Source organism: Mytilus galloprovincialis, chromosome 1 (genome assembly GCF_965363235.1).
Source record: "Mytilus galloprovincialis chromosome 1, xbMytGall1.hap1.1, whole genome shotgun sequence".
In the NCBI taxonomy this organism is placed as follows: domain Eukaryota; kingdom Metazoa; phylum Mollusca; class Bivalvia; order Mytilida; family Mytilidae; genus Mytilus; species Mytilus galloprovincialis.
The window spans coordinates 127,376,510-127,393,307 of NC_134838.1; the positions used below are offsets into that span (position 1 = coordinate 127,376,510).

Genomic DNA, 16,798 nt, shown 5'->3' on the forward strand with positions numbered 1-16,798 from the left:
GATATCAAGGAGAAAGCCTCAGCTATAGTTGCTGGTAGAGAGTTCCAAACGGTCACTGTTCTTTGGGGGGGGGGGGGGGGGGACTGTATTTGTAGCCATTTGTCTTGGTTGAATATTGTCGGAACTTCTTGGTATGTGATGATCTCGATTACATTGGTGTTAAGTAAGTGTCGCATGGTATATCCACAAGATCATTAACACCTTTTAATGATGTATTCCTCTGACGCTTCAGTCTCGTTGAAATCTCGTTTAGAAATTATTTCCAAAAAATATGACAAAAGGAGAAAATGTCAATGAATTTTTAAAAATAACATCATCAAACTTTGATACTCTGTGAAAAAAATGTGTATTTACAATAAGTAGTTTTTGAGAAAATAAATTATCAAATTTTGTTTCCAATCAAGTTGGTCTCATTAGCTAAAATGTTAAGAAAATGGATTTTACCAGAAACCTATACATCCAATATCAATTTTTACTGCTAATTAATTTCCAATAAAAAATTAACATTCATTACCATGCTTATATCTCCTAGTAGTACGAGTTTATGATAGTCAATTTTTTACTACAGACCGAATTTGGGATGCCAAATGTGTTATAGGCCGAGTATGTTATGTGCCGAGATATCAAGGAGTAATTTACGGGATGAAGGACCTTTTTTATAAATCCTCATTGACATTCACACTTCCGGTTACTTGTTGGCGGCAACTTCAATATGGGGAAATCAAAACAACCTAAAAAATATTCTGAAGAAAACTCTAAAGAAAACAAAAAGACCAAACAAAGGTTAATTCATGATGCTTAATCATAAAAGCGTTTCACTTCAATATAATTTAGTTATAAGGAATATATTTTAAACCTGTTTTTGACTTGTATCTGTTCAGTCCTCTTCCCGACTTGACCGTCTTCAGCTGTTCAGTGACAGAAACTTGAATTTATCAACCGCCCCATCCATCCCCTGGATCTGGGTACCATAAATGTGTGGGAGGATGAAATTCATCCTGATTATTGCATTTTATATTATTTCCAGTGCACTGAGTCAGAATCGAATTTGGGACCTTCTGTACTTTACGCTAGCTAATACTAATAGAGATTACTCTGACATCCAACAGCTTTTTTGCCCGACAAGCTGGGCTGTGGGACATTAAAGCTCGTCCATATCAAAAAGTGGATATTTGCCAGTCCTTAATGGATGTGTAGGATTTAATAATGTCCGGTACCTGGAATGACCGAATAACACTTGTAATGACCGAATAACACTTGTAATGACCGAATAACACTTTAAATTTTAATATTAGCACATATTGGTGACATTTAAATATTGATTATTAAATAATAGTATATTATCGATGTATTTTATAACTCATAAATGATTTATAGAAGGCACATAAGTTCATTAAAAACTTTTAAAATTTAGTGTGTACATCCAATATGGTAACCAAGGAAATCACAATCCGCCATGTTTGATGTACACACTAAATTATAAATGATCTTTATGAACTTATATCTTCTTTCTGTAATTCATTTTAAAGTTGTAAAATACATAGATAATATATTAATAATTAATAATCAACGTTTAAAAGTCACCAATATGTGCTAATATTAAAATTTCAAGTGTTATTCGGTCATTACAAGTGTTATTCGGTCATTCATGTTACCCAATAGTGTCCTCCATGAAAAAATGTCCACCGGACACATTTTGACAATATTTACTTATTTAAATGTGTCCTGGACACAATTTCCTATGAAAACATGTCCTCAGGTATGAAAAAGTGTCCATGAACAGGGTCATTATTCACTACCGTAATATTGTCCAGGTGGACATTTTTTCACAGGACATTGTGTCCGCCAGGGCATTTTTTGATATGCTTAAAGTATTAAATGATATCACACATTTTAACTTTAATAACGAACTTGAATTAATTGTACTTTGACATAAAAATTGTCTCATTGGCACTCATACCATCCTTATCTTCATATCTATATTTTTAGTATAATTATATACATGTTAGATGCTGTTCCATTTTATTTTCCTTTGAGGACACAATTAAATAACATTCACTACGAAAATTTGTTTGGCAGATGGACCATATTTCATAACTGTTGCTGTAAAATGCTGTCCACTTAGGAGACAATATTTCATGGCAATTTACATTATTTATTAAGTCTCCCAAACAAAGTTTGGAGACTTATTGTTTTTGGTCAGTTCTTGTTATTTTTATTATTCTTCTTCCTCTTCTTCTTCTTCTTCCGCCACTTTAAAAATGAACTTGTCCGCAGCGGTTCTCCTAAACGACTTGTCAGATTTACTTAGGATTTTACAATATGTTAGACTAACATGTCTAGGTGAGTCATCAATCTTTCGTTTGTGCATTGGGGTCTGTTAAGGGGTATTTTGGGGGTTAGAAAGGAGGGAGGGGTTTACTATAGAACCCTATGGGATTTTATTTTCTAAAATTTTCAAATGAATATAACTTGAAAACTGTAGGTGATAGATACATGCAGTCTTTAGAAATGATTATAAGACAATAAAACAAATCACATGAAATATAGGGGGAGTCCCTGGGGGGTCATCCCCACCCCCTTCAATTTGAGAATGTGCTTTTATCTTGTAAACGGTCCAGATCCCCACCCCTAAACCATATATATTCTTGAATGGGACGATAAAACAAATCAAATGAAATTAAAGGGAAGTCCATGGGGGTCATCCCCACCCCGTTCAATTTGAGAATGTGCTATTATCTTGTAAACGGTCTAAATCTCCACCCCTAAACTATATATATATTTTTCAATGGGACGATAAAACAAATCAAATGAAATTAAAGGGAAGTCCCCGGGGGGTCATCCCCACCACGTTCAATTTGAGAATGTGCTATTATCTTGTAAACGGTCCAGATCCCCACCCCTAAACCATATAAATTCTTGTAGGGGACAATAAAACAAATGAAATGAAATAAAAGTGATGTCCCTAGGGGCTCACCCCACGCCCTCTTGTTTGAAAACTTGTAAACGGTCAACATCCCCACACCTAAACCATATCTATTCTTGTATGGGACAATAAAACTAATCAAATGAAATTAAATGGAAGTTCCTGGGGGTTGCCACCCACCCCGTTCAATTTGAGAATGTGCTATTATCTTGTAAATGGTCCAGATCCCTACCCCTAAACCATATATATTCTTGTAGGGGACAATAAAACAAATTAAAGGAAATAAAAGGGAAGTCCTGAGGGAGTCACCCCACCCCCTCTTGTTTGAAAACTTGTAAACGGTCAACATCACCACCCCTAAACCACATATATTCTTGTATGGGACAATAAAACAAATCAAATGAAATGTAGGTAAAGTCTCTGGGGGTCACCACCACCCCCTCCTGTTTGAATATTTGTAAATAGTGGAGATCCCCACCCGTGAGCCATATATATTCTTGTATTGGACAAAAAATCAAATCAAATGAACATGGGACCATATAAATGGCGAGTTATGGGAGCTTTGTTTGGGAGACTTCGTAACAGCATCCTGTTACAATTACTTCTTGTTTTCTATTGCCATCTTATCTGACATAATAAAAATTATAAAGTTCTTCATATTTGATTTTACACTTCCTTCTTATTGTTATTCTTTCGTTGTCATTACCATTTGCTGGGAATTTCCTAGAACTTAAATTTTTCTATATTCACTTCCATCCATTATTTAATTGTTTACATTTGTATATTAATCAATTTCTCATCAATTCTTCATATTTTAATTAAAATTCAAGTATAATAAAACTTTGTAATGACTTTTGTATTACTTCCCTTGTAGGACACAATTTAATAGCAACTACTATGAAAATGTGTCCTGTGAGTGGACACTATTTCATAATGTTAGCAGTAAAAATCTGTCCTTTTGAGGGACACCATTCCATGGCAATGGACATTAGGCCATAATAAATAATAGGTTTGTTTGCCCAAACGCTACCTACCCAGAAAAAAGCTGCCTACTCAAATTCTTTTATTGTCCTGATTTGAAGAAGTTTTTTTTTAATCAAATAGGCATGAAGACTAATAAACATCTGATACTTCAATTTCTTTAAAAAAAAGAAAATGCCTACCTGCCTACACACTGTCTCAACCTTTGGGTAGGGTTTGGGCAAACCAAAATATTTTTAAGTGTGGCCTTATTAAATACCAAATTTCAATGAAAAAGTGTCCATGTGGACACTTTTTCATAGGACACTATTATGTCTTACAGATGCACTGGTTTGTTACTTCTGGAGCGGAATGACGCTGGTGTGTTTGATAAATAGGTTTTTCATGATACAGTGGTCTTGTTAGCTAGGAATAAGTAAATTTCATGTCAGATATTCCCCTTTCTGTTCTTACAACGGTTAATTTGGACAAGATTTGTAAATGGTCAAGTCCGTTGAAAAACACTATTTTCATTTATAAACATAAAAAGATGTTATAAAATTTTTTACAGAAAAAAGAAGTTAACAGATGAAAATGATGGACGTGTACAAATTAAATGGGCAGTGAGCCAAGATCAAACCGAGAGACTTTACAGTGAACTTGGTGTAGAGAATATTTCTGATGAGAGCTCTGATAGTTGTTATGCCTTAGAGTTAACACCAGCTGTTACAGTTAACAAAGATAAACCAGTCGCTCCATGTGTATGATAAATTCTAAATATATTAGAGAAGAGTTTTATAAAAAATATGAATTTACAAGGTTAAACTTGATAAATAATTCATAAAACCCATAGATTTGTTGGTCATTATATTCAAATTTTATCAAGAAAACAGAGAGGATAAAATAAATATATAAAGGCCAAAGCCATGTGAAAATATCAAAAAATCTAGGTCTTCCATGATCTTTTTCTTAAATTACCTCTCTAAAAATGTGTGTTAATCCTCATAATTGTTAACCAAAACATTCTGTCAGTTCTATTTACTGTCAAGTACAAGGATTACTTTAAATTTGTGTTTATCATGACTTTTGATCTAAAAATTAGAGAAGTTCAGAAATCCTGTATTGGTCGGATCAGAACTCGGCCAATACAGAAAGAAAAAAAATTGATATTGGCCGAGTTAAAATTTTTATATTGCATAGCCATAGCCTAGGCAGTATTCATCATCATATTAAGTCCAATAACAGAGTAGTTAATTAGTAAAAAGTAATCTTGTTTATGTTTACAGTGCTGATTGTACGTACATGTCAACTTGACTTTCATTTACACACTTTTGTGAGTTAAATAGTTGAATACAATTATCAATAAACTTAGTAAAAACAGTATTCTTTCTTATTAAAGTGTTCAATTATAATCACACTTAAATTTTGTGTTATTGATTTAATTGTAGGCTCCAAGAGTTCTACTGCCAAGCCAGAAGCCAAACCTTAACCAAAGTTACACATCTGATGATATAGAACTTATATCTCCCTTGTCAACACCAAACAACAAAAAGTTTCTTCATTTTTGCCATGACGAAGACGATGATGTTGAAGAAGACAGTCAGTATGGTATGTGATTGTTAGTTTCCTTACATCAGACAACTGGTTTTTATATCAACTTTTAATCTAATGGCATGTGATCAGATAGTGTCTATATGTATAAAAATTCTTATAATGACCCTGAAGCATCCCTAGATACCTTATTTCACAGGGATTTTTTTCCCTTCTAAAAGCATTTGTTTTTTGTCTGTAATAAATGTACTAGCTATGACATGTCTGCATGGCCTCAATGCCTCAAAGGTTAGTCATATTCTTATTATCTGGTATAAAATGAAAAAATATGAAATATTTTGATGTTTGGGATAAATTACAATGGAAACATACATTACCTTAAAAGGATTTCTTTTCATTTCAGATTATTTTGCTGAACTGTCAGATGAAGTTGTCTTAAATGTATTTAAATGGCTACCACGTTTTACTTTAGCAAAATGTGCTCGGGTTTGTCATCGATGGAGTAGACTTGTGTAAGCTACTGTGTAGACAAGGATTTAATAAGACAATTTTAAAATGTATTTTATACTCTGGTCAAAGTCAACAATTAAGTGTTGCATACAAACAAAAACTAAGTCAAAGAAAGAGGATGTAGCAAAACACAAACATGAAAGACCAACAACTGTTGATTACTTTCTTAACAAAAAAACCAACAAGAATCAAGTTCCACAAACCCTTTACAAAAATTTAAAATGAACTCAGGTGATCTGAAAGAGAAAGTAGTTCCTGCTCTGTATACAGCATTTATTGTGCAGTGATTTGATAAGCGTTCCTAATTTTTGTCATTTACCTTAAGGGAGTTCGCCTCTCAGTTTCAAAGTAATTAACTTTTCAAAACACTAGTTTATATTGATAGGAAATTAATAAAGAAATCCAAAGAGCAAAAAAAATATATAGGTCACCGTGCTTGTTTTCGAGATATGAGCCGTTGAAATTTTGGAGGGAAAATGTTCTCTCTTGACTTTTCATAGCTTTATCATTGACAAGTTGAAGTTCTCAAAAACTGTTAAAATGTAATTAAAATTTTATAAGACTTTTACAGATGGCTAATCCTTATACAAGTAAAAGGTTTTCAAAAAGAAAAATGGGGGTCACCGGGCAAATTTTTTCAAGGCATTCAAATGGATGAAACCAGAGGATTCCGAAAATCTTACAAAATTTCCAAAACATGACAAGCCAGCTTCCTTAACAGTCATAATGGCCAAAGTATGTAAGACTTATTTTGATACTTAAATTTAAAAATTAAAATAAATTTCTATTAAACTAGAACACACCCATGATATCGCGGATGCGTGACTGAATTAAAGTATATAACTATGTGTAAGCCTTATTTTAGTATTGGTTTTGTCATCTGCTAAAGTCATGCCGATTATAAGATACACAGTTTTCTCTGCTTTCAACCTCTTTTTGTGTGGACCCGTCGACCTGGAACTTATCAATTATTGGTATTATTAATTATTTGGAAAACAAAAGGTCCTGGAATGGAGTACTTTTTAATCAACATCATTGTGCTATATTAGTTATAATAAAATTGAATTCTTTGATTCGCTGTTTTACGTCATGCCCGCTAACAAATTGAAAACTGTACCTATAATACACCTTATTTTAAGTCCAGATTTTTAGTATTCGTATTGTTAACTTAGAAAGTCTTACTGATTAAAATACTACAATAGGGAACAATTTGACAATGACTGAATTTAGTAGTGTCAACCCTGTGATTATGATCCGTGTATACACCAAAATCCTAAATACACGGTTTGGTGGTGCGCCTGTCAGATGCGGAACGTATAGATAAGATAATAGGTAACATGTAAATATACTATTGGTATCGGTATCTGATTCGACCCGAAACTTGTTAATTATTGGCAATATTAATTATGTGGAAAACAAAAGGGTCTGGAGTGGTGTTTTTTTTTAATCTACACCATTGTCCTATATTAGCTATATATATAGTGGAATTCTTTGATTTGTTTTTACCTGATGACGGCTGACAAATTAGACCTCGTTATTTTAGTATTATAGATGTAATAATTGTACAGTGTGACATGTTTATGACAGAATATAAAGGTTTAAGTAACTTGAACTGTTTGAGTTGACTACAACAAACAATGTAGACTGTGGTCAAGATTAGGTTGTAACACAAACAATGTAGACTGTGGTCAAGATTAGGTTTATCTTGGACACCTGTTAAGCATTGAAGTTTATAGTCCTTATCTGTAGCTGGTATTTAACTTGGCTACCTGTTAAGCATTGAAGTTTATTGTCCTTATCTGTAGCTGGTATTTAACTTGGCTACCTGTTAAGCATTGAAGATTATTGTCCTTATCTGTAGCTGGTATTTAACTTGGACATCTGTTAAGCATTGAAGTTTATTGCCCTTATCTGTAGCTGGTATTTAACTTGGACACCTGTTAAGCATTGAAGTTTATTGTCCTTATCTGTAGCTGGTATTTAACTTGGCTACCTGTTAAGCATTGAAGATTATTGTCCTTATCTGTAGCTGGTATTTAACTTGGACATCTGTTAAGCATTGAAGTTTATTGCCCTTATCTGTAGCTGGTATTTAACTTGGACACCTGTTAAGCATTGAAGTTTATAGTCCTTATCTGTAGCTGGTATTTAACTTGGACACCTGTTAAGCATTGAAGTTTATTGTCCTTATCTGTAGCTGGTATTTAACTTGGACACCTGTTAAGCATTGAAGTTTATTGTCCTTATCTGTAGCTGGTATTTAACTTGGACACCTGTTAAGCATTGAAGTTTATTGTCCTTATCTGTAGCTGGTATTTAACTTGGCTACCTGTTAAGCATTGAAGTTTATTGTCCTTATCTGTAGCTGGTATTTAACTTGGACACCTGTTAATCATTGAAGTTTACAGTCCTTATCTGTAGCTGGTATTTAACTTGGACACCTGTTAATCATTGAAGTTTATTGTCCTTATCTGTAGCTGGTATTTAACTTGGACACCTGTTAAGCATTGAAGTTTATTGTCCTTATCTGTAGCTGGTATTTAACTTGGACACCTGTTAAGCATTGAAGTTTATTGTCCTTATCTGTAGCTGGTATTTAACTTGGACATCTGTTAAGCATTGAAGTTTATAGTCCTTATCTGTAGCTGGTATTTAACTTGGACACCTGTTAATCATTGATGTTCTTTGTTTGAGAACTAATAGCTGTTAATTTTTCATTCTAGGGTTTGGAAACATATTGGCATATTGTTCAATTAAGTTATTTACCCTAAGAAAAACTAACTTTAAATATTCTTTATACCATGATGAATATGCATTTATCATGTTTATTGTAAATATAAGGTGTCAGATATATACAAATGAGACAGCAGCCTTTTAACACACAAAAAAAAGATATCAATGGTAGATACTATACAAAGTTTTCAATACTAGACATTAAAATTCAAAAAGTTATTGGTGAGTGAAGAATCCAATGTCTTAACCTCCAACAGTTGCAAAGTTTAAAGTAGGTCCTACTAATTAAGATAATTATAGACATTATGAATATGTTTCAGTGCTGATGATCACCTGTGGAAAAGAATTGACCTGTCAAATAGAACCTTAGCACCAGGTGTACTAGGAAATGTTTTGCGACGTGGAGTACAGATTCTACGATTGGCTAAATCTGAGGTAAATACATGATTCAATTAATAATTCATAAAACCCTTGTTGGACCAAACTCCTGCCACCTTTTGGTCAGTAATGATGAGCATGACTTCTATCTTCAGGTAGATTGCGCAGGATTATAATCACAAATGTTGGATTAATCGACCTAGGTTGGAGAGGCGTAGACTGGATTGTAAACCTTGTCTATTGAAGATAGCTTTATATGAACATGCTTTATCGAGATGAATTTTCACTTTCAACAATTGGCAACTTCCTGTTAACCAAATAATTATCGGGGTTATTGTAACTGTTAAACATTTATATAACATTGAATTTCCATGACATCTGCATAATATTATAAAAAAGTAAAACAGGGAAATGTGAATAATTTATTGTAGATAAACTTGATGTAAGTAACTGATTCTTATCCTCTGATTTTAACAGATTGAAGGTCCTGTATTTATTTGTTCTCCAAAGGTTCTCAGTTTTACAAGGTAAGTTGTTCAAGATAAATCTAAACAGATTTGATGTAACGTTCAAACTAAGAAAATAATTGTGGTATGAGTGCCAATTAAAAAACTCCATCCAAGTCACAATTTGTAAAAGTAAACCATTATAGGTCAAATATAAAAAAAAGATGGTATGATTGCCAATGAGACAACTGTCCACAACAGGCCATTCATTAGGAGGCGGTACCCAGTACTTTTACCCTCCTATGCTATTGACAAGTACCGCCTAAATGTAGGAATTTTTATATAAGATATTCATGGAAAAAATTGAAAAGTACTACCTAGAAACATGGAAAGTACCAGTCAACATAAAAGATAATGAAACCCCTCCCACAAGAGACCAAAATGACACAAATTAACAACTATAGGTCACTGTACGGCCTACAACAATAAGCAAAGCCCATACCGCATAGTAAGCTATAAAAGGCCCTGAAATGACAATGAAAAACAATTCAATATGGTCTTTAACACAGGGCTCACATTAAACAGCAAGCAATAAAGGGCCTAAAAATGACTAGTGTAAAACCATTTAAACAGGAAAATCTATATATAAAATTAAACACTTATGAACCACATCAACAAACAACAACCACTGAACAATAGGTTCCTGACTTCAGACAGGTGCAAACAAATGCAAAAGGTAATTAACATTTTCTAATCATAGCACTAAAAAAATCTATATCTTACATAAATGTTATAAATAAACATGACACAAAGTGGATAACATTGAATAAAAATATGAAGGCCATACTATATCATATTGTTACCATTGTTGATGCAGTAAACCACTACTGTAACAGTATTTGTTTGATTTTGTTATAGGTTAAGCAGAGTACAATTCTTAGATTTAAGTATGGCATCCATTACAGCTCCAGTTCTACAAGAATTATTATCTGTATGCACCCATCTGAAAAAACTCAGTTTAGAACATTGTCCACTCAATGATCAAATTTGTCAGTAAGTAAAAGTATATATAAAATTGTGTTGGGCAAAATGATTATCACAGATTTCTTTCTGTTCCAGAATTGATACTATTGGAGGAACTTTTTTTAAGACCCTGCCCTCCATATAATCAAGATTTTCATTCTATAATTTGAACAAAATTCTAAGGAAAATGCAGCTACCCATATTTGATAAATATGAGTGCCTCCTTAACCTGCCAGATAAATTTGGAAAAAAAACCTCAGGAAAAAAAGTCTGGCATCCAAATTGGAAAAAGTGTTTGAAAATATAGCGAAGTTATAACTGTTCTCTAGTCTATTGATTAGACCCTGGCTTAGTGTAAAAAATTACAATTCTATCTACAAAGATATTTGAATGATTATAAACAGTTACCAGTAATGCTAAAACAAACCTCAATGACAATAAGTTATCTATTTATTATGATTTGTAAGCAGCACACTCTATGTTTGTTTTAGTTATATAGCTGAGAACAAGAACCTAGAAGTTATCAACATGAGTATGTGTGAAGGAATCACTGTAAATGGATTGATGCCAATATGTAACAACTGTACAAGGTAGGTTATCTCCCTGTAAATGGATTGATGCCAATATGTAACAACTGTACAAGGTAGGTTATCTCCCTGTAAATGGATTGATGCCAATATGTAACAACTGTACAAGGTAGGTTATCTCCCTGTAAATGGATTGATGCCAATATGTAACAACTGAACAAGGTAGGTTATCTCCCTTTGATCATGTTTTTACATGTAATACATGTATGAGGTGAAATCGGTGTCATAACAAGAGCATATGTAATATAATATGTTACTGTTGTTATACATAATAACTACAAGGAGAGATATCTCTATGTGTCTACACCATAATCATGGTTATAAAGAATTTGAAGTATTTCTGGTATTTTTTATGTTTTTTTACAACCATTGGGTCAATGGCACTGCCAGTAGATGTTTGGTCACTGAGGTATTACTTACCCACTAATCAGCACAGGTGTGCTGACATGAAATATCATTGATGCAGTCATTTATTGTGAAAATGATGTGCTTAAAATGTTAAAATTTTCCTCACTAAACTTTTTCACCCCAATGAAACAATAGGCATACAAATTTGTGACATTTTTGGTTTTCAATGCTACAAAACTTCTGAATTGGTTTTTGATATGTCAGGATACTCTATCTGTATTGACTACACAAATTGAGTTATTTCATCTCTTTAGAAAAACAGTCTAAAAGTCTCTTTAAAAAATAATTGTTCAAGATGAATTTCTCTCTTTGTTTAAAATAATGACTGTTCTATCAAAACATTCATTGTTAACACAGATGGAACTTTCATATGGTGTAACCGCCTATCGTGGCAATTCACTGTTAAAAAAGAGTATCTAATAACAGCCCATAGTTTATCTCAGCCATTCACTAATTAAACATTGTCTTTCGATATTTTCAGCCTTGACATTTGATTAGTTCTACATAATTGTGTTTCTTATTTTATAACACAGACACGCTGTATTTAACTGGTTGTCTGCATGTTGATATTGTAAAATATCAGCTGCGAGTCACAATATGAAGCTTTTTGTTGAGTGAGTGCGAGAACAAGTTCAAAATGGCTTCATATTGAGTTTAGCAGCTTATATTTTGCATTATAGAAACAAGTGTTTTATTTGTTTCACCAGCAAACAGGAAGATGACAGGATAAGTTAGGGACAAACTTATCAAAGTCAGATAATGTCATATTAGAGTCATTGAATGTTGTCACAGAGACATTGTAGTTTAATTTAGCCATTCATCCTATAATTTCAGATTAGAATTATTGAACGTTACATTAGCCATTCAGTAGTTGTCTCTATAATTTCAGATTAGAGTCCTTGAACATTGCGTGGACAGGTATACACAGACACAGTGTAGTTTATCTTTCTCTTTGTTTACCTCAGTCGTTAGAAAAGCTCAATATCAGTGGTTGTAGGGAAAATATTACAGATGAAGGTTTGTATGTTTTATTCTGACAGCTAAGTTTTCCTATTTTTCTATTTTATATCTTTGGAAAAAAATGATAAGCATATCAAACCTTTGTGTGAAGAGACATTGTCCTCATAAAAGTTATTAATATTTATTTTTTATTACATCAAAGCACTTTTTTTCAAGAAGCAAGCTCTTCTTTGCACCCAGATCTCATTTGTATCTTTATAAACATAAATATTAGTTTGAAACATTGTCTTCAGATGTATTCTTATAAATGTATTGCATTAAGAGGCACATTGTTATTGGTCAGCTCTTGTAGTATATATTAACCACATTTTATGATTTTTTTTTGGAGAGGAAAAAGGACACATCATGAAAATTGGAGAAAAACACCACCAAAATACCACCAAAAAAAATAAATATAAGGTTCAGTGTTCATTCTTTTTTTTGAAGTGCAAATATTAGGCCAAGTAAGTTAAATTAGAAAAGCCTAACTATTCCTGACTGATATGTTATTAGCCATTCTCTGATTTGTGTTTTTCAGAAATTTTACAGTTGGTGAAAAGATGTTACAGATTAAGAGAACTAGATTTAAGTGATTCCACAGTTATTACTTGTAACAGCATTCGTTATCTAACTCAGTATTTGAAGAGATTAGAATACATAGCATTAAGCAGGTGTTATCGTATAGCTCCAACTACTATACCGTAAGTTTTTTAACTGTTTTAGACAGATTAAAAGGTACAATGAAAAATCATTTATCAAACGTGGAGAAGACATTCAACTTTAGACCTCATAATTTAAACCAGAATGCACTTCTGTAAAGTTTTATTTTGTACTGTATAAAAAATGATAAATAAATTGTAGTAGAAAGGAATACCACAGTTTAAAGCAGTATCCACAAGTGTACAAAACCTATAAGTTTTATGTTAAAAAAAATGTTGTTTCTCTTAAACCATGTTTTGTTCAACATCACATGAAAAGACAATATTTATCTAGCACCTGTACTGAATTTCAACTTTCTGTGATACAAAATTGAGTACACTTTTCAAGCAAACAACCATATTAATAAAAATCAGAATATACTTGTTTCCCGCTTAAATTTACTGTAATTAGTTATTCAAGGCACTATATTTGTGTGTTACATTTTCATGGTTCATTAATAAAAGTTGAGTTATCATAATAAGTAAGTATGTATATCTGTATATATATGTATATCTGGCTAATAGATAAGTCATGATAGGAACGTGTCCATATGACTCTATTCTTGACCTTAATTTTTATCTATGTTTAGTGTTCATGATTAGGATCATTTCTCTTTTATATATTTGAGATTTAGTTATGAACAAAAAATACCATCATTTCAGGGAACTACAGAACATATTATCATTAAATGTGGTGGATGTGTTTGGAATGTTAAGGAACACAGCCTTACAACAGCTGAGACAGGCTATTAGTGTAGATGTTAACAAATATCCATTCTCCAGCATTGCCAGACCTACTACAGGAGTTAGGAGAACCAGTATATGGGGGGTACCAGTCAGAGACAATATTTTATGATGCAGGTCTGCCTATTAAGTGAATAAGACAATATATTATGCTAAAAGGTCTATAAAATAAAAAGTAGATTGCATATATCAGACAGTCAATGTCTATGTAGTAAAATATGATGGATACCTGTACGGGGAAATATCTAATGATATAAGTTTGTTTGACTGGATCCTTGTCTACTAGTACAAGATAGGTTTAGATCAACAGGATAAGCAATACTGTCTTGCCTTATGTAAATTTGAGTTGTCTCCCCTTTATCCTAACTAATGGACTTGATAATTTATCACTGGAGATAATCAGAGGCAAGTAAAAGTATACATGTGATGCCAATCAGGGACTATTTTATAATGCAAGTCTACATAGTGAAATGTTTACAGGGTTACCAGTCCAGGATAATATTTTATTATACCCAATCTACATATTAATATTTAGAAAATACCAATCAGATACAATATGTTTTATGGAGGGTAAGATGATAAAGAAGCAAACATATAAGGTGATGTGTGGAATACTGATATTTCTAAGTGTAATATTAAATTTTATGTCACATTAAGTCTATCATGGTTACTAGTATTCCTTATATATGTATTCAGAAATGTAGTTTGTCTTCTTTATGATTAATTTTCACATAGCGGCCTAGACACAGGTCTAGATATGTTTTAAATGTTGATCTACATGTATGTAAACTTTTGATTGATTTATTTAAAGGAAACCAGTTCGAGATAATATAATGATTTTTTTTATTCTGATCGTCATTTCCTTGAGCCATTGTAATTACAGTTTCACAGTATTTTTTCATTATAGATGATCAAACTTTTAATATCAGGTTGACATTATGAATAGTTGTTTATTATAAGCCACTGGTTGTAGTATTCCTACTTTAAATCAAAATGTTATATCCTTAATGAAGCCTATTACCCTTAAAACCATAGATATAATTATTCTTCATGATAATTTGAATTCAAATCCTTCAAAACAGTATGCTGCAGTACTGTATGCACAAGCGTAAGTAACTTGCATAGACTAATCATTTCAAATTTTACTTACTGCACATCGATCAATTCATTAATTTAAACAATTTTATGTAACTTTTAATTAACTGCATTAAGATCATGAAAGATCTCCTGATGTATTTTATTTGAGACTTATGATAGATTGGGTGTCTAAATTATAATCCATAGAACTTTTTAATAATTTGCCAAAATGTAGTTTATATCATGCCTTTTAAAAAAAAATAATAAAAAGAATGGGTTACCGGGCTTATTTTTACGCTACACAGTGTTTAAAATTGACAAATTTTGTATAGATTATGTATGAAAAACCCAATTTTCTGCAAAAAAGCGTAATCTACACCATAGAATTTTGAAATAACATATGAGAAGATGGCTTTAATAGTATGTGTTCAGTTAAGAAAAAGAAACAATGGGGTCACTGGACCCGTTTTCTTGCTACATTATAAATAGGTAAATTCCTAACACATTCTATTGTAAAATTACCTTAATCTGAGTTATCTGCCCTTGTATTTGAGTTGCCTCCCCTTATGTGGCAAAGTTGGAAAACAATTGATCAAACAAAAGTTTTCTGTTTTTTGCAAAATACAACCATAAATATGATAAAACATGTTATTTTCTATATTGAAGTGGAAGTTCTTACACACGAATTACCTACTACTCTAAAACTTTGCACATTCTATTAAAGATCTAGACCTTGTTTTCTGGTATTTCCAAATCCAAAATGGAGGAAGACACCCTATCTACCTTATGGCTGACATAATGATGATTTAGAAGATATATGTATGATATGTAACTTTTACAGAACAAATCATTCCAAGGCCACACTGCTAAGTCTTATTATGTTTCTATTTATAGTTGAGAATTAATCATGTGTTAGACATGTGACATATTTATAATCATTGAGCAGATTGGTATTTTATTTCATGGGGATTTTTATTTCCATTTCCAGTTATTTGTTGTGATCAATTTAAATAGCAAACACTTTGGATAGGTGGTAATGCATAGTATTGTAATAAAATGTATGTATATATGAAGAGCATAAACATGAGCATTGTGTGGGAGACTGTATTTTATGTTTTTCCAATTTTTGTACAGGCATAACAAGGGTTAAGTCTGGGCTATGAAATTGGTTTGCCAATCAGTTAATGACTGCTTCAACCAAATGTATAATCATAATGCTATTGTAATTAAGAAGGAGAAGAACTTGACAAGCTAATGTATATTTAATTTTTGGACTAAACCTGAAATTTCTGTCTGGTACATGTATATGGTATTATATGGTTATATGACTTACAAGAATTTAAGTTATCACTTTTAGGTGTTTTTTTTTTAATCTTTTCTCCCAGTAACATGTCTCTATTTGGTTGTTCAAATAACTTTCAGTTTGGTTAGTTTCTCTAGCATTATGCGTATTTAAAAAATAGTAATTTTCATTCCTGTCGTATGTTTTGGATTTTGTTCCCATTTTCATGTTTCAAAATAAATTTAAATTTTATTGCTTTGCTTATTTTCTCTGTTAATTTTCCGTTAGTATAAATGCATGGTAAGCCATATTTGGTTCATATTGCCAACTGTGCGAGAGCTGTATAGCCATCCAAGGTTGTTAAAAACTTCCATCATCATTGGTTTATAAATTTGTATGTCTATCAGTGCTCACCTAACCTTGACCTATTTTAATTGTTCAATGATTAATGTCAAGTTTTTTTGATACATACAGCA

At 32.1% G+C, this 16,798-nt stretch overlaps 1 protein-coding gene across 1 annotated transcript; it reads left to right on the plus strand.

Annotated features, from left to right (window-relative positions):
• Positions 1-678: 678 nt before the first annotated feature.
• LOC143058413 (S-phase kinase-associated protein 2-like) lies at positions 679-16,485 on the plus strand. The gene is made up of 11 exons (XM_076231909.1): positions 679-783; positions 4,458-4,647; positions 5,335-5,494; positions 5,841-5,949; positions 9,001-9,115; positions 9,536-9,585; positions 10,423-10,557; positions 11,019-11,117; positions 12,412-12,539; positions 13,060-13,222; positions 13,883-16,485. Exons 1-11 carry the CDS (start codon positions 713-715, stop codon positions 14,073-14,075), a joined length of 1,413 nt encoding a protein of 470 aa, XP_076088024.1. The 5' UTR covers positions 679-712; the 3' UTR covers positions 14,076-16,485.
• Positions 16,486-16,798: the final 313 nt, after the last annotated feature.

Excerpts from the sequence above, each read along its gene's own strand:
- LOC143058413 (XM_076231909.1), top strand. The coding sequence starts at position 713 with ATGGGGAAATCAAAACAACCTAAAAAATATTCTGAAGAAAACTCTAAA. Across the intron at positions 4,648-5,334 it reads ATAAACCAGTCGCTCCATGT|GCTCCAAGAGTTCTACTGCC; the intron begins GTATGATAAATT and ends ATTTAATTGTAG. Across the intron at positions 13,223-13,882 it reads ATAGCTCCAACTACTATACC|GGAACTACAGAACATATTAT; the intron begins GTAAGTTTTTTA and ends CCATCATTTCAG.